Source organism: Mugil cephalus, chromosome 8 (genome assembly GCF_022458985.1).
Source record: "Mugil cephalus isolate CIBA_MC_2020 chromosome 8, CIBA_Mcephalus_1.1, whole genome shotgun sequence".
Lineage (NCBI taxonomy): Eukaryota > Metazoa > Chordata > Actinopteri > Mugiliformes > Mugilidae > Mugil > Mugil cephalus.
The window spans coordinates 10088907-10116705 of NC_061777.1; the positions used below are offsets into that span (position 1 = coordinate 10088907).

At 42.0% G+C, this 27799-nt stretch overlaps 1 protein-coding gene across 3 annotated transcripts; it reads right to left on the minus strand.

Moving 5' to 3' along the window:
• Positions 1-616: 616 nt before the first annotated feature.
• On the minus strand, positions 617-12361 carry ercc6l2 (excision repair cross-complementation group 6-like 2). Of its 3 annotated transcripts, none has more exons than XM_047592793.1 (20): positions 12088-12361; positions 11331-11758; positions 11069-11185; positions 10770-10963; positions 10540-10633; positions 10315-10382; positions 10027-10234; positions 9746-9886; positions 9415-9531; positions 9202-9321; positions 9043-9114; positions 8494-8639; positions 8262-8357; positions 8027-8126; positions 7728-7880; positions 6712-6810; positions 4730-5663; positions 4489-4643; positions 3810-3967; positions 617-2047 (listed from the first exon to the last, which is right to left on the minus strand). In XM_047592793.1, exons 1-20 carry the CDS (start codon positions 12113-12115, stop codon positions 838-840), a joined length of 4638 nt encoding a protein of 1545 aa, XP_047448749.1. In that variant the 5' UTR covers positions 12116-12361; the 3' UTR covers positions 617-837. The 3 variants fall into 3 exon arrangements, with proteins under 3 accessions (XP_047448749.1, XP_047448748.1, XP_047448750.1); XM_047592792.1 differs by having other exon boundaries at positions 11331-11761; XM_047592794.1 differs by lacking the exon at positions 12088-12361 and having other exon boundaries at positions 11069-11148; positions 11331-11477.
• Positions 12362-27799: the final 15438 nt, after the last annotated feature.

Sequence of the window (27799 nt, forward strand, 5' to 3'; positions counted from 1 at the left end):
TCGAAGCTACGGGCCGTCCAGCCAAATATTATAGTGGCATCTTTTTTTTTTTTTTTTTTGGCCAGGCAGTGTAATTTTTCTTTGAGTTGTATTACAGTAAACCAAACATGTTTTGGTTTTTCGTCTGTTGGTCACTAAAACAGGCAGATTTGATTTAATTCTGGGAAGCAGTGATGGATATTTTTTCACAGTTTTGGATCCGTCATAGTCTGATTGATTAATGGACCACGGAAATCATTGTTAGTTGTACCTTTGTAATGAAAATACAATATTTACAACTGTGGGCAGCGCAGCGGTAATAGTTACCACTGTTGGCTGGATTGGGCCTTTCTGTGCAGAGTTTTTGCATGTCCTCCCTCTGTCTGCATGGGTTTTCTCCATGTGCTCCAGCTTCTTCCCACAGTCCAAAGACGTGATGTTAATTTGTAATTCTAACCTGTGTGAGTCCAAAAGGTTGTTTGTCTCTCTGTGACTGCAGCGTGATAGACTAGTAACCTGTCCAGGGCTACAAGTGATAATGGATGGAGGGATGAATTGCATTTGTTCCTTTTTCAATCATGTGTAAGTGCTCCACAAAAGGTTTAGGAGAAAGAATTTCCATAAATCATACACAGGTTCCCATTTCCAGAGTGGTTAACACCCTGTTTATTTGAATAACATTCTGGTCCCGTCTCTAACAGTGAACAGAGAATATTTTCACATATGTAAATAAAAAAAGACACATAAAAAATTAATTGATGATATGGAATTTTAAATCATCACATCAATCGCATCACCAGATGTAGGAAAGCTCGGTATGGTTTTAAAGACTAAAAGAGCTAAAATATATGGTCTGTATTATTTCCTCCACAGGAACTTCTCATTAGTTTTCCATAGACTTGCGGTGTCTTTCTGTCCAGACCTACTTCTAGCTGCAATGTTAGTGTTGATGCAAACTCTCTGTATTTCTTCTGGGTCTGTTAATCTGTTGATACTCTCCTCATTGCCTTCATTCAGGATGTCCCAGAAGTCTTTGCGACCGCCTTTCATTGCCAGCTCTGTTGTTTTAACCTGCTGTGTGGTTTGTCTGGGTGAGCTTGAATCGGGATCAAAAGCGATTCCGGTGAGAAGCGAAGGTGAGCCGGCACCTGCGGGGGTTGTTTTTAGTGCGCTCCTCCGTTGTACACTCCTTGATTTGGGTTTCAGCAAGTCATCAAGTATTGAGGTATCTCCAATCAGATCCGTAAGCAACGAGCAAGTGCTGGAAGAGGAAGGAGCCTGAAGGTTTTCGCTCTGCTCTTGCATAGCTTCACTCATCGGCGAAGATGATTTGAGTTCCCGCTCCAGTCCTTGCGCTGTGGGTTTGGATACCATGGTGGACTTGCCATGGCTGAGGTCTGAAGAAGAAGGGGTATCTCTGTCTGTGCGGTTCAGGAAAGCAGCAGCCTCCCCAGACCCCAGACCACTGCTGCTGGCCTGATGCACGCCAAGACCACCACCAGCTCTGAAGGCTCCAGAATTAGAAACACTATCCCTCTTTGTCCGCTTGTGTCCTCTGGCACTGCAGTCCGTCTCCTCCTGGTCCCCTGACTCAGGGTTTAGAACATCGCTTTTAGGTTCTACAGCATTCTTCTGTGAAACCTTTTTCTTTTTGAAGGGTTCTCGAACATCATTTCCTGGGATTCTAGCATTTTTCTCTGTCAAAGAAACAATGTTTTGTGGAGTCTCGTGTCTTTTTCTGCATTGCCAATTCTTCGGGGTGTTTTGGGGAATTTTTGCAGCATGTGGAAATTCCTTTTGTGAGGTCCTGGTGTTTGTGTGGCATTTTGGGGCAGCTGTTTTTGTGGAGAGTGAAGAGGAAGCAGCTGAAACGGAGGAGGAGGTTTGTGCTGAAACAGTTTGCGGGAAGTTGTTTGTGACTGCAGCGGCAAGGTTGGGGTCATTCAGTGAAGTGTAGTACTGCTGTAGCCAGGCTAGTCTCAGGGTTGAGTTTGTGCGCAGAATCTCCTTCGCAAACTCACGGGCTGAGGGAAATTGGAATTTTTCTGCCATTTCCTCAAGCTGCTGCCTGAACAATAAGAACACAAGGGCAAAATAGGTTAAAAACACAGACAATGAACAACACGTATTCTTATCACTTGCTGACATCCTCATATATTCATGCTTACACTGCAAGAACAAAGCCAGAACTAGGTAGATGTGAGAGTACTGTAAAGTACTTTAAATCATCACACATGTCTTTAAAAAGCAAGGCCTATACTATTAATCAGATATTCTGTGGGTCTGTCAGGCTTAACCTAAGATGAATAGTTCCCCACATATTCAGGCTCATATCCAGACAGCAATGCAGTATGAGGTGTTTTTCCTGAGCTCTGAGGCAGTCATTAAAACGCTGGTCTAACCAGACCCAGGGACAAAAATACTTCAAAGTCACTGGTGGTATAGCAGCATTATGCTGGTGTTATTGCCATTTGTGGCTTTCACTGGAAAAAACAATAAATAAAAGTAAGTGCAGTAAAACCTGACGTGCATGTGGGTTTAAGCCATTAAACAGTAAGGTTAATTGAGGTGATATCAATATAAGTAGTGTGAATTTTCACTCCCGAGTGAGTCTCTGGGCAAAGATACAATCAGTGGTTTTACATGCACAGCTTAATCGAGCTATGTTCAAAATTCGACTTTCTCAATGCGGTCCTTGTCCCAGTTCATGGAGAACGGACAAAAATCGAATAACTGACGGGACATGTCCTCCTCCTCCACACTAGGTGGCGATATATGTGTTATTAGCAGGTTAATACGGCCCCCTTTGGGGGTGACCTATTACGTCATATATTAAACAAATAGTCATTCATGCAGCGGACCGGCATTTCAAACAACATCAAGGTTTTTAATCTCGTACGGATATTATTGGTGCAGATAAGATGCGCACTTTCCCTCAGGTGGTTCGTTTACAGGCTCTGTCTAGTTTAACTCTGATTAAGGCGTATACCTGCCGGTGAAAATCCATTTCCAATCGCATCATCTGGGTGTCTAAGGACAACTCCGATATTAGTCGGAGTAACACATTTACATGCACTTACGTTGTCCAGATAAAGTCGGATTAAGGCAATAAATCTTTTTTTTTTGTTTTTTTTTTCACATGCATGTAAACGTACAAAGTGTTCCCCTCAGGGGGACTGAAGCCACAAAGGTGTCTGTGTGTCTGTACGCGAGTGTTTGGGAATGTAGGGGGGAGCGGAGGTGATGCTGCAGACAGAGTTGTGTATTTGAGCTCTATTGGTCTGTATGTGTGTGTAAATGCTTGTTAGGACCTGTGTGTATATATCAGTGTGGGTTTGGAAGTCCTCAGGCAATCATTTTTGGTTAGTCCCAGAAGGGCTGTGGTTGCGAAGGGGGAAAACTCCTGCACTGCCGAGCCTGATCATAACTGGGTAATCTTTGGCTGGGATGCTGGGAAATAGGTGGAGGGGAAAGCTCAGAGGTGGTCCCTCACTAAAAACACACACACACAGACAATTACAAAGACCCAGGTGGGGGCGCTCCACGCTACATCTGTGGTGGGTTTTGGCCTACTTCCCTACACTGCCAGGAATTATTATCCTCTTTCCTTCTCTCTGAATTAATCCACTTTTTCACTTTCCCGAAACTTTCTTAAGTTCTTTCCTTTTCCTCGTGTCATTTCCCCATTGCTATGCCATCACCTCTACCCTGCTCTCCTTCACTCCTGCAATTTCTCCCTGGTAAATACATGTCATCTTCTGCTTCTTCTTTCTTGCTTTTTCATAATTGCAGCCGCTGTCTTTTTTCCCTTTATTTCCCCTCTTCCCTACCTGCATATGGCCTTGGGAGTCTCTCCAATGATGATGGTGGTGTGTCTGGTGCGGTGCACACTCTTGCTATTAAAGGTGACTGGATGATCCACGCTGAGCGTCCGCAGCGCGGGGGTGGCAGAGCAGGGCTGACTGTCGGGTAGGCTCAACGACAGGCTCTGGTAAAGTCGAGATGAAAGAGGAGTGTTTATAGAAGCTGTGATCAGATCTTCCCAAAAATCCAAACACGGTTTAGGATAATAACATTTTTTTTTTTTTTTTTTTTTTTTTTTTTAAGACAACTATTAAAAATTAAGCCAACCAGAAGTAGTCCACTGGGTTTGAAGTTATTTTGCTAAATCTGTTCACCAACTCTCTCGGTCCACCACTCAATAGTGGTGGCTGTGACGTGTGAGCAGGATGGTGGGTGTAAATATGCTGCCTTACGTAGATAATCTGCCGATACACACAAAGAACCACTCAGCTGTAGTTAAGCTACACAAGCACGTGCTTACGTCCACTCTCATGTTGTAGCAATCACAAGTCTTTCAAAAATACTGACAAGCTTTACTCAGGTCTATGAATTAGTTTGAACTGATCCTTTAATCATCTAACATCTACGGTGGCGGCAACTACAACTTCAACATCATATGCTCGAAGAGCTACTGAACCGGACCAGCGTTTTGTGTGTATACTGTACCTCCTCGGTGTTTAGAACCTGATTGGCCGGGAGCTGAGAGTAAATTTTGCGTTGAAAAACATCCCGAACAGCAGCTCTGCTGATGAGATCCTCCGCTTTGCTCCCACCAACAACGCGCTGGTTCGAATGGGTATACGCCACCTCCCGTACGCCCTCTTTAAAACAAATATACACATCATCAACACTAAAACTGATTTCATTAAAAAAAAATTGCCATATTAAAATAAGTTTTGAATCTTACCAAGCACACCGTCGATAGTTACGTTATTTTCTTTGGATGTCTGACCTTTCAGACTGGTAAATGAAACACCTCTTGAAACATGCCTTTCTTTTGTGTCCGTTGCTGCTCTTCGCCCAACTCTGGACCTTTCTGTCCGTGCAGTTGTGCACTCATCCTCTGAAGAAGTGAATGTCTCAATGTATTCTGTGTATTTGGATCTTAGCATGTTCCTCACACTCGCATGTTGCCTCTTTCTGTTGCGGCCTAGACATCCTCCCCCTCTATCTCCTCTTCTGTCGCGTGAATGTGAAGCATCCTCCTTTGCCTCTAGGTCAAAATCCTCAGACTCGTCAGAGTAACCCTCCAAGTGGTGCATTCTGAGCTTGTTGGCTTTCTTTTTATTTGGTGAAGAGTTTTCATCGCTCTTCTCATTCACTGTCATTTTTTCATCTATGCATCGTTTCAGGCTCTGCCTCCTTCTTATAGCATCATCATTTTCTTTCAACAGAGACACCTTGTCTTGCCTTGCACCTTTTTCATTTTCTCTGTCTGAATCCCTAAATGTGTCCCAGTTTGTTGTTCCCAATTTAGGGAGACCACCAGCGCCATTGGAGGTGTTCTCCCCCTTCTGATCCTCTGCATATTCCTCCAAGGGGCTTCCTTCAGCACTGTCCTCTTCGCTCAGATCTGGTTTCTCTATGACTCTTTCGAGGAGTCTGGAGAAACCGTGCTGGAGGAGACTCATTCGACCAGGAGCAGCGGAAGAACCCCCAGTCCTACTGCCTTCATCTGCACCGGTGTTCCTCCTAAGCCGCTGCTCCTCCTCCTCCTCCTCCTCTTCGCTCCCACTGCTGAAGTCCAGTACCCCTGTGGGGACCTTCGTTACACCTCTGTCCTCTTTTGTCGGATCATTACTTGGTACGGGACCATCTGTAGCTGAAGCATCTTCACGTTTCTTGAAATAAAACAGCAGAAGCAAACGGTTCAAAAAGAGAACTGACAAAAAAAAGTGGCACAGGTTGTACGAGAAGATACAATTCACATGAAAAATGTAAATGATCCATATTTAAAGAGAGTATAAATGAGGTAACAGATTCTCATCCCCTGTTCCCTTGGCTTCGCTTCTTCTTTTAGTGGGCCAGTACATGAGACATATAGCTATTTAATACAAAACAGATGTCTTCTCAAAATAAATCACCATAAACATCAACGTGACACATGCCCTCCATAATACTGCAATATCAAGAAAAAGAAGGGGGTCATAAGGTTTCCCAGAGTTATGTGAATTGTCATTGGATCGGCCACCAACGGTGATTCTAATTTCACAGAGTTTGCTCTGTTTTGCAGAGCTTTCTCGCGTGTGTGCTGAGAAGCCCCAAGCTTCTTTCAGCGTGTGTTGAAGCAGCCCAGTGTATTCTGTATTTTTTCAGCGATATAAATGGTCTCGGTGGAGAAACAGCATTGTGAAACGGACAGAGCAGCCCCAGCCGCTGTGGGGAAAGGACGATAAGGGGTATCATGTGTAAATAAATAGCTGAAGAGTGGAAGACAGACTTCGGTGTGGTCTGCTCGTTCCGTTAGGACGGGAGAGTAATTTTATCCAGCTGTGTCAGACAACATCAGATGCAGAGTGAAATAAAGAGGAGCCCAACCTTCAGTGTCTTTAACCTACAAAGAATCGAGTGTAAAATGTTTTCCGTGAGCCAACGCATTTAAGTGGTACTCTGGATATACTGCACTTCATTTTACTAAAACAGTACTTGGCCTCTGTGTTTAGACGGTTACTGTAAAAAAAGTTTGTAATTTTCACACTGTCAGACTAGAAGCTGTGGCATGTATAAATGGGATTGTGTGGCTTTGTTGAGTGACAGACAGGAAGATCCCGTTTGAGGTATACCCTCTTTCGCATGGGAATGGGAGGATGAGTGGGCCGCCTGGGAAGAGAGACAGAGTGAGGGATGGGAAAGACGTTCTGGGTCTCTGAGAAAGGCAGAGCTACTCACGCTAACTCCAGTCGTCACCTCCTCCTCCTCCCCCTCCTCCTTCTCTTCGCCTCTGTGCATGCTCGTTGTCATTACGCCGGCCTCCACCCGCCCTTCACGCTGACAGGAAGAAGCACACATTCATCAAAACTGAACCATTTCACTGGGCAACAGCTTAGGCTTGTCAAAAGCAAGGACATAGGATTCTGTCATCTTTTAATTTTCAACTTTGCTAAAAGTGTGTTTACTGTACACTGATCAGGCATAACATTATGACCACCTTCCTAGTATTGTGTAGGTCTACCTTGTGCCTCAAAATCAGTCCTGACCTTCTGAAGGCATTTCTGTGGTGTTCTGGCAACACAATGTGGTTAGTGGAGGGCCCTTGAGTCCTGTGGGTTGAGGGGAGGGGCCTCTGTGTATCCGGCTTATTCCAGTACATCCCACAGATACTTGGTCGGTTTCGGATCTTTTCATGTTTTTTGAGTTGTTCCTAAACCATTTTTGGTTTACCTGGTCTGGTCCAGGTGGGTGGTACATATCTTAGTAACATCCACATGAATGTCAGGTCCAAAAGTTTTCCAGGAGGACATTGCATTATCACAAGAGGGTCAATGTTATTTACTTTACCTGTCGGTGGTTTTCATATTGAAGCTAATCAGTATTTTAAACATGAGTACCCCAGTTATGACTGTGTTTTCATACTTGAAAACATATCACAATTTCAGAAACCTGTATACTATATGTAAGTTTCTCATATAAGCTAACCAGAACTAGCGCTAGCACATATCTTATCCAGGTACCTCAATTCTAGCAACTCACACACAAATCACATAGGAGCAGCTACAGCACAGTGATGCAACAAAATCAACATCAAAACCAGGATAAAGATCATATATTTGTATCCATGTAACACATCAACTGCAACTACTTAATTAACCGTGGGTATGAGCCAGTCGGATGAGGCGAGCCCAGGCAGCACGGTGCAACAGAACATATCATCAATCACACAGTTAAAGACGTGTTGGTTATCTAACCTCTAGAATCTTGCGGGTGAGACACGTCCCTTGGGTCTGCAGCCTGAAGAGGTTTTTGATCCCAAACAGTTCACCCCTATGGACACCACGCCCTTGCACTGCCTCAAAATACCTCCGGGCACTCTCCTTACCGATGACTGACGACTGCAGTTGCTGGAACATGGGAGGATGTGCATAGAAGCGTATGTTCATAGTTTCTATACAGGTAAAACTTCATAAAATGTATGCATGTAATAAAAAACTCCAGATAGATGCTTTGCTGAGATCACATTATGACTGCTGTTAGAAATATCTGTTACCTGCTTGTAAACTTGTCTGAGGTATATAATCTCCTCTACAGTCCCCAAGGAGATGAGCCTGAGAACAGTCACGTCCCTGCACTGGCCGATACGATATGCCCTGGGGAGACGCATAGATACACACAATAAACATTAACGAAAACTCAAAAACTCAAATATTATGCCGAACAATTAACAATTATCCAAAATTTGTAGCAGGGTATATTTTCAAGAGGGAAAAATTGTAAAAGGTTACCTGTCAATAGCCTGAAGGTCATTGGCTGGGTTCCAGGTGGGATCGAACAGCACCACCACATTAGCACCGACGAAATTCAGACCAAGACCACCTGCCCTAATAGAAGAGATACTTATCACTAGGGTCAAGTTTTTTTTTTTTTTAAATATTTTAAATGATGAGACCATAAAGGTATATTAGCAAGATCCAAAATACCAAAAACACACTACTAATTGTTAATTCGGCAACTAACATTGTGGAAACCAGGCACAGGTTGACGTGAGAGGAGCTGTTGAAGTCTTTGACAATCTGCAGCCTCTCTTTGGATTTGGTGGACCCATCCAACCTGCTGAAGTCCAGCCCCTCTGCCATGCAGTAGCTCTCCAGCACATCTAACAGCTTTGACAGACATTAGACAGTTATAGAAGATTCAAAGCACATTCATCAGCTGTGTAAAGACTTAGCAAGCTCTAACTAGGACTTACTATCAACATAGAGACTCTGTTTAGGAGACGGAAGCAATGCAAACAAATACATGCAACACATACAAATACATGAGAATATCCACTGGCTGTGTATTTATAAATGTGCTACAGGCAGTGGTGATCCTAGGTTCTGGGGGGCCACAGGCAAAGACGTATGTGGCCCAAACAATTGTTTGGTTTGCCTGTCCTTTATGATGCACCTCTGGCTATAGAGATAATGGACATAGATCCATGTTTTCATCCTACTAAAGTATGTCTGCAATCATGTGCAAAGTCATTGACATGCAGTACAAACAAAAAAAATACGGAGAACTCACTTTTGTCGAGAGAGAAAAAACAAGTACTTTATGTCTCTTTTGCAGGTAATGCCTGAAGAGCTTCTGCAAAACCTAAAAGAAGAGAGTCATGCATTAACATCCACTGAAACAGCCTGTAGAGAGCACATGACAGAGGCCGCCCTCGCTTCTCTACTGCACCTTCATCTTTCCACTGTACATCGGGTCCGACAGGGCTTCAAACGCTTCAGTTTTGCATCTCTGCACAAAGTCCGGAAACTTCTGGAATACCTTTGCACAAATGGCACCGACATACTTTTCCTAGGACAGACAAATGAGCCATTTTAAAAAAAAAAACGTGTCGAGGACAAAGCTTAAGTACGGTAAATCAAATAAAGGATTACATGATTCTACCTGCTTTTTGCTGATGCCTGCAGTGGACTGAAGCAGTGCTGTATGGTTAGCGACCTTCCTCAATATGGCCAGGTAGCTAAAGTACAGGTGCTTCACTGGAACACCCTCTGAGTTTGTCTGAAGCAGAACAAATTATTTAAGATGACAAATTCATGCGAGTATTTCCGGATTCTGGGTTCACTGTGTTTCAAATTTGTCTTGTATTAAACTCTTCACAACAAGTTCGCTGTAGAAATACAAGCCTCTATGTCAAATCTCAGCACATACAAAACAATAACTCAAAATCAGACTCGTGTAAAGTAAGAAAACTTTAAATACAATCAAGTTTTACTTTATAGCAGCATCTTCTGCGGGTGCGTCCACTCTGACAATCACATTTCTCCGAAGACCTCAACAGTAACGTCACATCATCAGTGTCCAGCACTGTCTGATACACAGTCTGCTGAAAGTCTGTCAGAGAGCAATACACCACCTTGGATGAAACAACAAAGAATTTATTTCAGACAGATGTTTTGAGACATTAAGAATCTCGTACATGATGACATTTAACTGTGGGTTTTGAGAGAAGATAAAGCCATTAAAAATGCCAAAATCTGACTTATCCAGTCTTACTCTGTCGTCCTTCTTGGGCAGTTGTTCTCCGATGAGAGCTTTAGTCCGTCTAAGGAACCAGTGAGAAATCTTCCTCACAAGGGCTCTGACAGTCTTCCTCCCTGTAGCTAGGGCACGTTTCGTTGCATTGTGCCGCTGCCCTTGTTCAATGGGATCTGAAAACTGGTTCTTGAAATGCCCCAAACGGCCGAGACAACCAGGTATGGCCCTAAAAAGAAGTAAAAAAGTATTTTGAAAACTGTAGTGACAAAAAATGTGCTTGTAAACATGCCAAGTCTCTTAACCTACCAATCCATAACACACCACAGCTCCTCGAGGTTGTTCTGTAAGATGGTGCCAGTGAGACCAATCCTGATCTGAGGGAAATATAACCACAAAGATATAGTCAAGTGTGTCTTGAATGCAAAGTGAGCATCTGCATACTTGCTGCACTCAATATCAGGTGATCTGTACTGACTGGTTACAAGTTAGACACTAGTACAAAACAGCAAAAAAACACAGATGCTATCTTACCTTACATCTCAGCTCCTTCATGGCCTGAGTGATTTGAGAGTTTGGATTTTTTATTTTGTGGGCTTCATCCACAACTACAGCAGACCAGTCTATGCTGCAGGGAAGGCAGAGGTATATTTTAGTGTGCAGGAATCCCAAAAATTAAAACATGACATGCACATAATAAATAACAAATGAAATGTATTAAGAAAATGTGTTGTGTTTTTTTTTCTTAGCACGGCTCTCCATACTTGTTAAACTGATCCAGGCAGAGGCGAAGAGTCTCATAGGTAGTTAGAGCTATCTCAATCCGTCCCTTCTTGATGCGAGCCAGCTCCTCTTCTTTCCTCAGCCCATGGACCACCACACACTGGAAGTGACCCCACATGTCCAGTTCATCTTTCCAATTATAAAGCACTGATAATGGGGCCACAATGAGAAACACCTGGACCAGATCAGAGAAACGCAATAGTCAAGAGTAACACCACTGTTAATGTAATGGATTTAATACACGTGATAACTGAGCTTGGCTGCATATTTTAATACATACTTTGCTGGGACTACTTTGCTTCGAGGGCATCTGACTCTGGAGAAACTGAGGCCTGTTGTTCTCGATGTCCTCCCATGTGCCTGTTTTGTGCAACACAGCAGCAAGAAAACCAATAACCTACAGTAACGATGCAGGAAGTGGAAAGAAGGAGAGCAAGAGAGGCCAATGAAGTCATGCAAGAACAAATTCTGACTTTTTAATAGTTCAGAAAACAGTATACACTCTATATATTCATATATTTATATATAAATACTCCTTGCACCTGCACAGTTTTTCCAAGGCCCATATCGTCACCCAGGATACAACCTCTGGAACGGATGTAGTTGTTGTAAATGAACCTGATGCCTTCCCTCTGGTAATCCCTCAGGTATCTGTTGATAGTGTATGGGACTCTGTCTTCATCAGCATCACTGAGCTCCAAGGGGACGCAGTGACCGGGCTCTGTGACGCTGCTGGGAAACACAGGTTTCTCCTGTATGAAGTGGTTCATGCCTGGCCTCGTGAGTTTTGAGACAGGTACAGCCTTCTCTTCCTTTTCCTCTTCTTCTTTTTCTTCTGCATTTTTATTATTGAAGATTACCCATGCTGTGTCATTACTATGGGAGATGGAGGTCAGTTTCTGGATAGTGGCTGCTCTCAGGGTGCCATCTTTAGGGTCAGGAGCCAGACAACTGTCACCTACACGCCATGCTGCTGTGAAATTATATTGGGATATCAAATATATTTATATAGAGTGCACCATAACAGACTGGTACTTAAAAAACGTATACAACAATAGTTATAATTACTAAAACCACAAAGATACAACAAAAAAGTTGCACATACAGCAAATATGCAAGAAATATCTTTGCAGAACAGGGACACTGACTGAGTACACGATAACAGTAACGTTAAAACGAGTCTAATAAAAAATATATATATTAGATCGCTGTATCGCTTCATATCGCCTACATCCGTATTTGAAAACTGTCAAATGTAGAAATAAGTATTAAGTAAAAACAAATGGCTCACAAACAAACCTTTTGCAGCTGCAGAAGTTGAATCCATGAAGATACATCAAGTATCCCCCTCTGCTCTTCTTCCTGTGAGCTCCCTGTAGCTTGTTAGCTAGCTTGATTAGCTTAGTAGCTAACATTTAAGACAATCGATCCGGTGAAAAAGACCCGGAACAACGAAGTTTTTTATTCCTGTAAGTCGCATGTTCTTGGATACGTCTTTCATACCCGTTCCTCTCTTTATGTCCATTTAACAGACGAAAGGGGCAGAGACTACAGGCTACAGCTACTGATGGGTGTTGTTTACCTAGCTTCACAGCCACTGCCACACTTTCGACACATTTACGCCGATTTTTAAAAAATGTTTTAAAATCTTTTGTGGACGATTCCCGAGTCACCTTTAGTGTGGAAGAGAGAATGATTTCAAATTGAGTATCATTATTTTATTTTCTTCTTGCAAATGTCTCGTTGAACATCGTGATGAAAGGGTTGTGCGCAATCTAAGCAGTGCTTACATAAATTAAATTAAATTAAATTAAATACTACAAGTTTATAAAATAAGTGCTAATAATAATAATAATAATAATAATAATAATATGTAACATGTTTGTATTCCAGCAGCTTGACAACTGATCTACCCCATAGTCCCCATTAAAAAAGACCAGCTATTTGGGTTAGAACCACGCTCGTTTTACTAGTCAATCTATTGGCTAAGCAATAAACTCGACAGGTTCAAACATTTTGGAGTAATACCACCATTGTTGTATTAAGGGTGTCTCAGGGTGCTTTCATTTCTCTGTCCTAAACTGACTCATATTCAGACATTGATGATCAGAGCTGTTCTTATTGTTTATGGTCTTTCATGACTCATACTGCAAAATGAATTTGAGACAGATCAGCTGATAAGTTGCTAGAAATCTAAAAAATCTAAACAGTGTTTTGTATTAATAATATTTTCTACACTTCTGTTCACTCTGTGCAAAAGGTCATTTGAAATTTAAGCAAATGAGTAATATGTTAATGGGCGTGTGCGTGACTTCCTAGTAACTTGACTTTTCTGAGAGTGATAAAACCTCTATAAAATTATTTTATCATTGTGCACACAGCAATGAGATGGTTTTATTTTTCCACAAATCTAAAGGAAAATTCAGACAGTTTTGTCTCTGGGGCTGGTGTACAGAGTAGAGTAAAGACATTCTTGCAGAGGAAGCAGCGATATCATCACATCAGCCAGCCTTTCTTAGCTTTAACAGGAATAAAACACACAAATCTGATCTTTTAGTTGTTGTTCAGAAGACAAGTAAAACCGAGTCAAACACATTTGTTTGTCTTCTGGGGCTGATATGATGGCAATCAACAAGGTCGCTTTAAAGTTGTCTGTTGCTATGCAGTGCAGTCTCATAAACACACAGCAACACTGTCTCAGATCTCCATCCCCCGAACTGAGTTTCCCTAAACGCTGGCCATGGTGCTCCAGATGAGGCTCGGCTAAGACCGCTTCTCGCCATGGTACACTGCCATACAAAAATGGAACTTTGTGTTCCTGCTTTCTCAACATTGGGAATTTATAGGGCAGCTGCCACAGATGTTCTCATAAAGAAAGCCCAAACACTGATGTCAAACGGTTTACATACTGCACTAGATCTCACACACACTTGTTCTCTCACTGAACCGCAAGGGCTTTCTCTGGCCACATGCGCAGTCATATATTAGCAGATCAAGCTAGGATAAACAGAGCTGCGGGTTTCTATGTTGAAATTGGAAAAAAAAAAAAAACAAGAAACTTTTAATTAGTTATTCTGATGTACCTGACACAGAGCCAGAATAGAAGCAAAAATACGATAAATAAATAAATAAATAAAAATCTGTTCTGCTCCATGACATTAAATTCACTTTTTTACGTTCATTATTTTTTTAAATACAACAGTAAAAGGTTCCTCCATTTAGATGAAAAAGTACCTGTGTTAAGGCTAAAACACTACAGTTATATAGTTAGACTGTAGTTGATGCATAATGTCCCAGTAAAGTGTAGTCATAGGATTTTACTTGTAGTTTTAACAGATATAGCTGAAAAAGGCTAGAGTTTTCTTCTTAGGGTTGTGAGAAACAAAAAAAGATGAAGCTCTGTTTAACATACAATATATGACGTGCAATGCTTCCTCCATTTTATTAATGGTTGTGTAAATGACACAGCCGCATGAGCTTTTTGGACTTTTGTGAGTACCTGTTTAACCGTGGTTTATTTTGTAATGAAGAGGAAAATTTTTCTAATTTATTCTAATCAGGTCAGAAGGGTGCATTCACTTGCACCCGCCATGAAATTCCCCCACCGGCTTTCCTGAAACCCACCTGGACTGACTTAAGAAAATGTTTTTCTCTGGACGAGGTGTTTCCTACAGCTATAACCTTCATCTCAATCAGATTAATTTGGCTGCATTGAGGTTTGATTTGAATAAAACACAGTGTTGGACCAGACGTTTCCTAAACTTCTGTTGTTGGTCATAATCAGTGAAAACCTGAATGGAAGTCTTGTCCTACACTCAAAGGCGTTCGGAAACACTCCTGCGTTCCACCTCTCTCTCCCTGTCTCCCTCTCTGGTGAGTCAGAGGGTCCGCCGTGAGCCAAAAGTAATTACCACCATGCCAAAAATGACAGTTTCAGCTTCCTAAGCATTGATTGCACAGACGGAAAATGAGGTTGAAAATTCATATTTTTTTTCCTGTTTTTCTTTCTCATTTGCTTTCCTGCCCATTCACTTGCTTAATTGGTGAGCTCGCTTCATTCATGGCTTGTGTTAACCCAAAGAAACCAAAAAGAGTCATATTAATGTGACTTAACATGCCTAGAATCAACATGTCCCACATAGTTTTTAATCAAATGAGCTAAAAGATATAATTTGAGATGTTTTGGCTACGTTTACCTCTCCTCGGCACTAGTAACTTAAAGTTACTACAGTAGCTGGTACATAATTGTACTCAGCGCAGTTTTGTATGATATAGAGTTTAAAAGAAAAAAGGATATGCAAATCTTTAGAACTGCAATCCTGTTGCTGACAATTCGAGAAATGTTCATTCATTCTTGCCCTTTTTAAAATAAGCTGAGTTAGTAACTCCTGGCCTGTTACCATGATGACATCTTTTGAAATTGGACAATGGTCCAAATCCCAGGCGCAGTGCGCGTTAGACCGACGCCCACATGGTTCATTCACAAGTTGTTTTTCCAAAGTCACGGCATCTTAGGGTCTATTTGACGTATGCTGCAGCAGCTGCAGTATTTCAAATGCAGCTGTCATCTTGTCATTGTCTTATTTGTCATTGTATAGTTATGGGCTAGTCAGTGCAAATAGTGTCGGTTCGGCTATTCGCTTGCAGACAAAAGTGGTGCAATTCTTTTTCATAAAGAAGCCTTAAACCTCTTCCTCGAAGCTTTACACATCATTCGGTTTTTCTAATCCTCAAGCCTCCTTCTCTTCATACTTTCTCTTCCAGGTGCTTATAGTTTGGTTTTTCTTTTTTCTCTGTCACGGAGCTCAGCTGTAAGCGCCGTGAGGCTAGAAGGAGGATTTATTAAACCCTTGCCACGCTCATCTCTGCACCACAACTTTCACCTGTGACGAGGTGAAAGTTGACCACTTTGGGCCCACCCTCCTTTGACCACTTTGGGGCCACAGACAGCACCGATGACACAACTGATTCTGCTCAGCCAGTTGATTTACAACGCAGAAGTCTCTGATGACCCGAATTTGATGGCTTTGTCTCTTTTGTCCTGCAGTGAGATGGAAAAAAGTCTGCAGAGCAACGTATTTACGATCAAACTGCCTCTCATTACACTGGAAGCCCATACAGGAGTCTTTTGTTTGTCCACTCTGGCCGCTCAGAGCACATCAACCGAAAAGTATAACTGACTGTGGCGTCTGTGTGTGTGTGTATGTGGGTACACAACGTGCGCAGGCTCGTGCTTGCCTAGTTGGTGTCTTCCTAAAAGGCTTGACAGGCCCTTTAAAACAGCTGATTAGTTGGCTGACGAAAAGAGTGTTAAACCACGATGCAACAGAAAGAGCTTCTGATTTCTACATAGTTTTTTTTGGTTTGTTTTTGTTTTTTTTACTCCATTCTGGCAATAACCACACTCCTATTGCCAGGCATGGTGGACAGGCACAACGCGTTTGATCTTGGAACTAAATATCTGGCGACTGGACAACATTTCCCCCTCTCCCACTTTTCTGCACCACCCCTAACCGAACATGAACGCCGACTGGGACTCAAAGAACTGCATGACTGCACGTCTCCACAATGAGGCCACACAAAAAGGACCAGCTCAGCAGAACTGGATGTCCGTTTCTCAGGCGTTTAAGCATGCAATTATGTTCCCCTCCGATCCCCAAATCACAATTGGGGAGGGGGGAGTACAACGTAGTGTCTGTAGTAGTTCACTTCCAACAGGAGAGCATGTGGAGACACGAGCACATTGCTGAATGGACTGGCATGATATACTTTGGTTGCTGTATATGCGTGTGTGAGATATCTGTGTGCTTGTGTGGATTAGGGGATTGTATTTGCATATCACCCTAAAAATTTATGCATAGGTGCATTTACAAGTAAAATGCTTCAGGAAAAGGCCGGTAACAACCACGATAGGTGAAGCAGGATATATGAAGTTTTTGTTTTTTACCACTGGTATGTGTAATGCCCTTATGTGTTTGCGTTTGTGTCAGTGTTTTATGGGATGTTATTCGGTGGGGAGCAGTCCTGCTGAAGGCTAGGCCATGCATCCATGCATGCAGCACGCACACATTCACCATATGGGATCCAGAGGGGCTGGAAGGGCCAGGCCAAGCCATGCCTATGGACCATTTAGCACACATTGCTTTCTCCTTCACGGCTCCTCCAGATACACAAGTCAGAGCTGGAAAACTTTACAGTGAATCACAGTGAAAAACCCCCACAAGGCACACACAGTGGGATCTTGCTCAGAGGGTATACAAATCTGTATTTATTGGCATATTTGGACATTTTTTTCCACTTTCCTTCATGCTATCCTTGATGCTGTATATTGTCTGTTTAAATCTGTCAGCGGTAATGCAGTGTTTAGTGCAGTCTGTCAAAGCAGACTATTGTGAAATACAGTCATGAGCCGAGTTAAGAGAAATATGACTTCTTTTGGCCATTTTCTTAACTTTCTTGCTGGAAACATACACCCCATATGTCACATTTCTGTAGTTGTGAGGTCACAACAGCATCAGCCTCACTTAAAACAATGATGTCTCTGTTTTCTCAACCAAAATGTAAAGACTGGCTACTTTTAGACTACATGAGAATAGAATATATCTGGTCAAGTCAGAAGTCGATGTTTATTTCTAGCACTTTTCAAAACAAGACAAAATAAAACGAAATGATCATACATACACTTAATAATAAATAAAACAGTAATGGAATTTTAAAGTTTTAAAGGAGATAGGGAATCACAGATAAGGATAAAAGCTTAGGTTACTCGCCTAGCTGGGACTGAACACCAAAGAAAATAGGAGCACTGACAAGAACAACTGGTTTGATGACCTACGTGGTCCCTGGTGGTTGCGAGAGGCTCCAACAGCTCAGATAAATAGGACAGTACCAGACCATTTAAATGCGTAAAAACAATTAACAAAACTTTAAACTGTATTCTAAACTTAAGAGGCGGCCAGTGCAAAGAAGCTTGGACATGACTAACATAATCACGGCTTTTCTCACATGTCAGCAGGCAGGCAGCAGCATTTTGAGCAGCCTGCAAATGATGCAGTTCTGACCGGCTTAGACCAACAAACAGAGAATTGCAGTAATCAAAGCGTGACATAATAAAACAATGGATAGCTCTTTCAAAATCATTTTTTTTGCAGAGATTTCTGTCTGTAACAGTAACTGGAAAAAGCTTGATTTTACTGTAGATCTTATCTGTTTATCAAGCTTAAGGTCACCAAGGTTCTTGGCAAGTCCATGGCAAAATGAATGAAGTGTGCCAATGACGCTGTTATATGCATATAAAAGATTTTGTTGGCCAAATAAAATAATCTCAGTTTTCTTCTTGATCGCGGACAAAAAGTTAACTACTATCCGAGAACGAACAACACTGACACAATTTAACAAAACCTGAACAGAGGTTGATTTGTTTTTATTGGCAGATATATTGGAATGTCATCTGAAAAGCAATGAAATGATACATTATGCCTCTGGACCCTAAGGGCAACATATATAATAAAAAGAGAACAGGGCCCAAAATGGGACCCTGAGGCACCCCACAACTCAGAGGGGAAGTGACTGAAGAGGACTGGCCTAAGTGGACAGAGAAACGTCTGTCTGTGAGATAGGGCTCAAACCACTTAAAAAAAAGTTTCCCTAATGCCCACACAAGTATTTAGATGTGACAGGAGGATATTATGATGTATCGTATCAAAGGCAGCTTTCAGATCCAGAAGGACTATGACTGCAGAGTTACCAGAATCAACCGTTAAAATATCAACTCTTAAAAGTGCTGCTTCTGTGCTATAGTGCAGCTTAAAACATGACTGGCATATTTCTGAGACATTGTTTTGATCAATATGAGACTGCAGCTCAAATATCACCTTTTCCAAGACCTTGGAAAGAAAAAGAAGCATGGAGATCGGCCTAAAATTGGACGGAACCGTGGGATCAAGATTGCATTTTTTGATGAAGGGTTGAACAACAGCATGTTTAAAAGCAGCAGGGAAACACCCAGACATCAAAGATGCATTTACCAGATCCGTAACCTGGGGCACAATAGTATGAAAGACCTACAATAAGAAGGTCTGAGGTGCTGGACAATACCAGTTAACGCTAAGCGAGAGACTTGATCAAATCTGTCAAAAACAACAGGGCAAATTTGGAGAGAAGGCAGTATCTGATATATAAGATTGAAATTGATATATCTCTGATATATGAGATTGTTATATGGAATATATAAGTGTGAGATTGCTACTGATTTAAAATAACAAGGTCTACTATGCAGTCGAGCAAAAAGTAAAATCTAGAATTTGAGCATTTGCAGGACAAATTCTGCCCAATTTATTGTAAATAGGGCTGTACACTCACAAACTAATACCTCTCTCACTGTTCATGCTTATCTTTGTTGTCTGCCTTCTGCTGCCATTTCTATAAGCAGTGTTAGGCTATGTGATTCATGCAGAGCACATTTATTTGGCTACATAAAGTATAATACTCACTCATATTTTTCCACCCCAGATCCCTTCAAAATAAAGTTATTCTATAATATCAAAATATATTACGATATAAATGTCTTGAATCTCAATGCAAAACTCAATTAACCCAACTCCCCAGACTCTCTTTTACCATCTCCCCTTTTCTCTCACCCTTGTTTGCTTCTTCTCCATATCTCCTCCCTTCCTCCCTCCCTCCCTGTTTGTCTGTGTGTGGTCTGGAGACACTGTAAATCCCCAAGTCACACATGGTGCCACCCAACACGACGCCCTGGCCTCCTTATCCACGGTATCAGCTACCATGTCGGACCAACCGGTTCAAGGCCATTTATGCCTTTATACTTCCTCCCAGCAGCCTCAGTGAACTCTTCCCAGTTACACGAATACACAGTATCTAACCATTTGATATGGAGGAACAGGTAACATACTCTACTTCATTGCTGTGTGAAAAGTTCCTGTGCTATTCCAGTGGTTTCCAGCATTTATTGTTGAACACAGCCCCACAGACTGTTTAAACTATTCTTACGCTACCTGTTTCCTGTAGATTAATGTTGAACCTTTTCAACCTTTTAATCATTCTAACTGTGAGTTGTTCACGGTAGATTTACTTTCCTCCTTATGCGTTGATCTCATGCAGTTTCGTCCTCCGCCTTTAGAAGGACCCTCTTTAACAAATACATTTCCTTCCTTTTTATTCCATCTCCTTGCCATCCTTCACCTGGATGTTCCAAAATATGATTACCATCCAGATTTTGCCATGACTGCACATACATGGTGACAGAGAGGGATTAATCTCATTCAGCTCTGAGGCCCTGGGAACGGCGGAGGCGTTGAAAAATAAAGCTTAAACTCTCGTGTCTTGGCCTGGCTGGCTGGGTGGTCCCGCAGGCACAAATATCATACCAAGTGACCATCCTCTCTACGGTTCACATCAGCATTTTCAAACAAACACGGGAACGGAGCGCGGTGCTGCAATTGAAAGAGCGGTGTGCAACAGCGCACACAACCTCTTCTCTGCTTCAGGCAGGCAGGACTGGGTGGAGGTGAAATGTGGGACGAGAGAAGGAGACGGAGCCATATTGAATGAACGGCCATGTCAGATGGTGGGAAATGGGTTAGGAGGTAGGAAGGGAGCAAAGGAAGGAGGAAAGGAGAAAGAGTCAGCCCTGCTCTGTGTGTGGTCTGAAGACCTCCAGGCTAGTTCCGGGGTGACTGCGTCCTTCCTGGGCTCGGAGAAGAAGGGAGGGGGAATAAAAGAAGGAGAACGAGAGGATTCTGCACAATAAAGGGAATGTTTGCCTTCGCCTGCGTAAGAGCACGAATGAGTGAACTGTTCTTTTATGTGGAGCGAGCAAGCAAACACTGGCATGTTTGGCCCGCCATGGGGAGATTACTGTGTTATTTGCAAATATATCAGCTAGCAAACCAGTCAGTGTTTTTTCTTTTTTTTTTTTCATCAGGCAGTCATGCAGGAAGAAAGGAGCCTTTTTCCCTCTGACACATAGAGTCATGGGACTTTTAAAGCGGTTTGTGATAGATCTTGCCATTTTATACAGCCTTTTTGTGTGTGTTCTGATTTATAGGTCCCGCATATCGTTATCTGTTGTACAATTGTTGCTAATGACATGTACTTATATAGAGTAAAATATAATATACGACATTTTATATTTAGGATGTAAGTTACATATCACATTGTCACAGTTAATATTCTACAAGGATCCTTACAGAATTTCTGCTAGAAAACTACCTTGGGGTCATAAATCACAGCTCCACATCGCTCCGCGTCCATGTATGAAGTGCCTTGAGGAGGCATCTAATCCCCGAACCTTAGGAGCCACACCTGTAGTGTACACACTACAATGTGAACAGATATTTGTATTAAATGCAAAAGCACAATTAAATTAAAAAAGGAAATAAAAAAATAAAAATAAAAAATGAAGTCGAAGTTGAAGGAGCTTCTTGTTGCTGAAAGTTTCTTCAAGCAAATGTTGAAATATAAGGTAAAGAGTACATAGGGGTGATTCTTCTTGAACCCTTCCAATACCACAAAGCACATCCAATCTCTAAACACAGGTTTCAAGAGCTTACAAAGTAGGGGTTTGCAGAGCATCCAGTATATACAAAGTATTTGTATTTGTATTTGAATCCTTTTTTTTTTTTTTTTTTTTTTTGAGTTGGCAATATAATTTAAACAATCTGCTTAACTCTTCATTGGGCGAAGAACCATATTTGGTAACTGCGTCCCTGTGTTTTTCAGTGAGGTCGAGAAGCATGTTGTTTTCACCCAGCCAATCAGTAAAGATCAAGGCAACATCTTCAGGTCAAATGCGGTCTGCAAGGTCCACCTCTGCATGGACGCTGGGCATAACTGCTTTATTAGGTACCACGAAGGAGTGGCCTAATGTTGTTTAATGTGATAATGTGAGTGTTGATGTTCTAATGGTCTAAACTACATGTTCACATGTTTACAACTTACAGCAATATATGGTAAAAGGAAAAAGAAATGAAAAATGTCACAAAAATAAAAGTCATGTTATGTCTCTAGTGTTAAATATATTTCCAAGTATTTCAATTAGTACCTTATAGAAGGTTAAAACCAGTATTAAAGCAGTTAATTGGACAATTCAAAAATTAATTCACATATGTGTTGGACAGTTTAAGGGAGCTGACCTGACCTGATGAGTAAATGCTCTTGTTAATGTTTTGAACACTGAGTGCTTCAGTGCTCAATGACCTGAGATAATAACTGAGTGTCTGAGAAAGAATCAGATCAATGAAACCACTGAGGTAATTTATACAAGTGCGAACACATAGCACACTCACACATACATGTGCTAGCTCATAAATCCAAGAAGATCACACAAACATCAAACACGCATACTTGTGCTCAATCAAATCAACACTGGCAGAGGCCTCAAACCCTGAAACCACTTCCAGAGAGATGTTTTGTCTCCCTGGCTGAATGTGGGCTGTGTGTCAGTTTTGGAAAGACTTGGATTGAGGTTGTCTGGTGATGAACAGGAAAAGATTACACGTGAGAGCTGCAGTGCAGAAATCCATCTACGTTTCTTCAAACAAAGACTCTGATTGGACTCCATCAGTCATACTCTATGTTAGGTTGGGTCCATCTTCAGCTTGGAGGAGAACAGAGGGAGAGGCAGAACAACAATCATAAAAACTAGGGATTTTTGGCATCCAGCAACACACTGAGAGCTTACTTGTTCACCGAAAGGAAAGAATCAGAGCAGTGTAATTGTCCTTCATGTTCTATTCCTGAATAACCCTTTTTTGGAACAATATTGTTATTTTAGCCAGAGCAGACAGATGGTCTGAAAATTGAGGAAAGGATGCCATCTATATAAAATTGTAACGGACAACTGTGTTATTCTTGGTTTTGTCAAATAAATATTGAATATTTGTTAAATTGTCCTACAATTTTTGTGTTTTGAAATTGTCTTGGACTCAAGTTTAGTCGTGATTGTGAAAGAAATGCACAAGTCACTGGATGACCTGGGATATCTCATAACATAGAGGAGGTCCCGGCCTTGTTTTACAAGGCTAGTTTGCAGCCCGAGGTGCATTCCCACCTTTCTGTATGATTCGTGAAGGTGTGCCTGCATGCAAGACCTGTGTGTGCGCTGCACGGTCACACCACTGTGTTTACCCAGCTGACCAGACGCACTTTCCATTTACATAAAGCATACAGGAATGTTTATGACACTCTGTTAAATATAATGACGGCTTGGTTTGTCTCTATGAATTAAGACCTTTCCTATAAAAAGAAGAAGAGGAGGTTCCCCTGGGGCATGTTTGGGGCTCTCTTCTCGCAGCTCAATGGTTTTTACACACAGCTCTGGAGAGCTATAACTGCGCTCTATATATTCACAGTGTCCACTAAATACCAGCCAGGAGCCCTCTCTGATATTCTTTGAGTTGTTACTGTTAGACATTCGACTGTTTAGTCTCATTTGTCTTTAAAGTGCACTGCTTTACATAATTTTTTTAATTTTTTTTGTAAATCAAAATTTGCTTAACTGTTTGAGCTCAGATGCTGAGAACTTGTTGAAGAGTGTTCAACTAAACTGTTGTCGCTGACAATCTGAAAGAATGAAAACACGTCTCATATTTAGAAAAAAAAGGTCTTCTACAGGGGATCTGCGACCCCTAGAGTGTCTGAGGAGGTACTGCAGGGGGGCGTCGCAAAATCTTTGGTTGATTAGACATTTTTTATAAATTTTCCCCCATAATTTTCCCCCACAAATTAAATACACATTGACATGAATTCAACATATTTTAGGAAAGGAATAAATGGAGGCAGAAGATGCAACCATACTATTGCACATGTTTCAAATAAAAAAAAAATGAAAATAATAATCTATATTTATAAATAGCAATAGGCTATAGAACACGTATAGTAGGTAGGGGGTACCTACTTAATCCCTCCATTAAGACCCCTGTTTTACACCCTTTACACATCGTTTTGTACATTGCTGATCTGAATAAAGGTTCTCCATCGTCTGCATCAATCAGCGACTTCACCTTGACTGAATATAAACCGACGGGGTGCGATGGACTCCAATTAGTCTATTACTCTCCACTTCTCTCTGTATTAAGGCATTCGTTTCACAAAACGCCAGTGTTTTATATACCATCCATTTAGTTTCCCCCTCCTGCGGCATGCCACAAAACAATACAGCCCGCTGGGTCTCTCAATCAGAGCCCAGGCCCAGCTCGACCAGAGCCAGATGTGGCTCCTGAGATGCTGATTATGTTTGCCTTGTTTACAAATTCTGCTCAGAGCAAATTCCTCATTTCTGGCCTCTCCCTTAGAACTATATACACAGACTCTCATTCTGACATGTACCGCAAACAAAGAGGATTTGGGTTCTGTTCTGTTTGTTAGAAATTGTCGCTCAGCTCCATGGTTTATGGCAGCAGCGGAGCGGAGCAGGGATGCCTGTGTTGGTGCGCTCAGGAGAAAAAGTGCAGCAGGCATCTTTGAGTGGCACTTCCACTGATGATTCTACCGTAATGTCATTTTCTCCCAGGACAGGGCGATGGCTTGATTAGTATTGACAAAATCAAGCTGAATTTTCTCATTGCACACACTCATTTGTCGCGGTGTCAGTATATGACGTGCAATAAAGTGATAAAACCTTGTCAAGCAAGGTTTGGTCCAAGACACTGCATTCCCTGAATGCACTGAGAAGAACAAATTAATTATGCACAATACATATTTTTACAGTGAAACTGTGTGGCTCTATTGCGTTATGATCCGTCACCGTGAGCCCCCTCCCCACTGTACCTCGGTTTGAGGTCAACTGATGTGGCCCCCCTTTGCTTCCTCACAGTGAACTGTGGCAGGAAATGACCTCACACAAAGAGAATGAATCCACACCATCAGACAACAACCCCCACTCACTTAAGGTCAGAGGTCAGCGAAGTCATGGAGGAGTCAGAGTGTGTGTGTGTTTGTGTGTGTGTCGTTGGGAGATGTGCGCGCGGCACGGCCTCTGATCAGTTGTCAGCGGCGGACAGTTTGAGTGACTCATGTATTTGTGTGAGGGATCCTGTGGTATGTCAGACATGTGGGACTGTCCAAGTGAGAGTGTGAAAAGGTTTCCTTTTTTTTTAAGTGTGTCTTTATGCTTGAGATGAGGGAGAGACCCAGGATGAATGACTTTTGTGTGTGATTAGGCCTCCTGGATTTCCTTTAAAGTCACGCATGACCTCTTTCGGAATGACCACTCATAACAATAAGGGAGTGAGGCCGCTTCGCTTCATGCAGGTGTCACTGACAGTTACTGGAAGACCACTTCTGCACTTTGCCCCCCGTCCCTCCTGCTCATTGTGATGTACGTGTGTGTGTGTGTGTGTGTGTGTGTGTGTGTGTGTGTGTCCATGTATGTGTGTGTGTTGAGCTATGGAAATCGGGAAAATGGTTCATTTTACAATAACTTAGCCGGCATCATGCGGTAAAAGCTACTTGAGTGATTTTACCAGGTTTACTGTGCATTTTATCACTGTAAGACCAAAAAATAATCTGGTTTTGACAGACCAAACATCTTTATAGGCGTCTTACTCTGTGTGACATGAAGACTGAGAAGTGATGGTAACCACTGGGTGTAGCTTGGAAATGACATAAGTCAAATCCTATTTAAGAAATAAATTTAAGTGGTACTCAGGATCTGTCCTGAGACATAGCATTATGACCACCTTCCTAATATTGTGTAGGTCTCCCTTGTGCCCATGCAAAACTTGATCCAGTGCATCCCACAGATACTTGATCAGTTTGGGATCTGGGGAATGTGGAAGCCAGGTCAACACCTTGTGCTGTTTTTTAATGTTTTTGAGTTGTGTCTTTGCCTTTCACCATTAACATTATATTTCCTACTTAGAAAAGCCTGCGAGTTTCCAGCTCTGTCCAGGCCCTCAATAACAATGCTACAGCCTGTTCTTTTTCTTGTTTTGTTGAGCCAGCACATCAGCAGATTCCATTTTAACTTTCCAAATGGTCATCATTGACAATTTCATTTTATGTCCAGATGCTCACAGAAAAGCACGCCATTTGCAGCACTTTTGTGTCTTTACAGCCTGTTTATGCACACGGTGAAGCTCCGCAGTGCATGTCAGGATAGGGGCGGCTCCATGCTGGGCTGAGTGTTTCGTTAAGACGTTATGATGTGAGGGAAGGGATGAACGCGCCGACATCTGTAATTTGTAAGAAAGGCTTATTTCTAAAACGAATCAGGCCCACGCTCCCCTCGCTTCAGACGAAACTCAGAACGGCTTTCAGTCTTCCGTTGGGTTTGTTTGACATTTGTGCGCTGCCCGCCAGCATGGTGGTAAGAGAGCGAACGAACGACTGTTTGTTTGACACCTACAGACTTAAAACTGCAAACAAGATATTAGCACGATGTGTGACATGAGACGTGAATACATTTTTTTTGTTTTTTTTTTACAGTACATCTAATCATTCCTCCTTTGACTCATATTCAGGCTCCTCTCATTATTCCTCCTGCAAATCAAGACATTTCGCAACGGACACACAACTACATCACACTTGACTTCACCAAAGTCCCAGACAATGCTTCTTTTGAGACTTCTCTGCAAAACAAAACAAAACAAAAAAAAAAGCCAATGCAGATAAGTTGTCAGCGGCACATTCTGTGTATACACAACAGTCCTTGGCAGTGTACGGCTAGGCAAAGCAATAATTAAAATGCAGCCAATAAATACTCTCATCCAGCTGTGTTTACATTCAGCCATTCCATCTGGAAATGTCAGGTCAGTCCTTCTTTCCCTCCATATACTGACTTCCTGGCTGCTACCACTTTCATTTCATCACTATCATTTATTTACATATTCATGCACACCTGACTCGGAAACTGCTGTGTCATTCTTCTGCTGAAGAAAGGGAGAAAAGGCGGCGACACATCACTCCGTAGCCTCATCTGTTTAAAGTCTTCAGAGGAGACGGCGGTCGAACGTTCGCCGCAAGACAATTTTTGCCTGAACTGTGAGAGAGTCATAGAAGAAAGTGCCCACATCTTGACCAACGCGCATAAATTAACAAGATTGTTAGCAGGCTGTAATTAGGAAACAGGGATTTTTTTTTTTCTGCGAGAGAGGCTCGGGTAATTATGACAGCTATTTTCCCCCTGCTCAAGTCAGACCTCACAGCGAGCTCCACCAGACACTTAACCAAAACAGGCGAGAGCCCAAAGGCACGATTCAAGAATGCACACAGTTACAAACACACTAAAATGCAAGGGTAAAATTAACACGACAAGAGTAAAGTAGGCAAGTTTCATAATCCTCAAGTCACAGATGTCTGTTGAAGAGGCTATAAACACCCCTCCTCGTCCTGCTCTTGATATCGCCAGAGACGTCCCAGATTGAACTGTGTTTTGGTTAATTGGCCACTTAAGCTATGACTTCATGGTACTTTGGGGAAAACAAGCACATGATGACTGTGACGGCACGTTGCTGAGCCAGAAGACAGTTGATGTAGACACAGCGGTTAGGCTGCAGGTATTTTTTTTTTAAAGCGTATTCTATAGGTCTGCACCACATCTAAGGCAATATCACTGAAATGAGGCGAAACCTCTTCTATTCCAAATAAGGGGAACGTGGATATGCACGAACATGATTTTGATAGGAGCTTCGGCTCCGAAAATTCCCCCGTTGCATCTAAACGTTCCAAACGAGGAGCAGCAGTTTGTAAAAAGCCGATCCAAGATCCAATAGTTTGAGGCCAATGTGTCCTCATTAACCTTTTTTTTATATATACTGAGATGGTCAAAACTATCCATAGTCTACTGTGATTGCAAAAAAAATGTGTTTTCCTGTTAAAAATATTATCATATTTGTCAGAATGCCTAAAATTCAAACACAACTTGTACAGATAATTAAAACCCAAAAAAAATACCCCAAACTTTGTAATGAGAGTTTGTGTCAGAGGAGCTTTCAGTCACATGCTGTCCAACTCAGTCTGCGGTATGCTGGCGCTGTCTGTAAGTGAA

Excerpts from the sequence above, each read along its gene's own strand:
- ercc6l2 (XM_047592792.1), bottom strand. The coding sequence starts at position 12,115 with ATGGATTCAACTTCTGCAGCTGCAAAAG. Across the intron at positions 10,964-11,068 it reads AGCAAAGTAGTCCCAGCAAA|GTGTTTCTCATTGTGGCCCC; the intron begins GTATGTATTAAA and ends GATCTGGTCCAG. Across the intron at positions 9,532-9,745 it reads GCAGAAGATGCTGCTATAAA|ACAAACTCAGAGGGTGTTCC; the intron begins GTAAAACTTGAT and ends GTTCTGCTTCAG.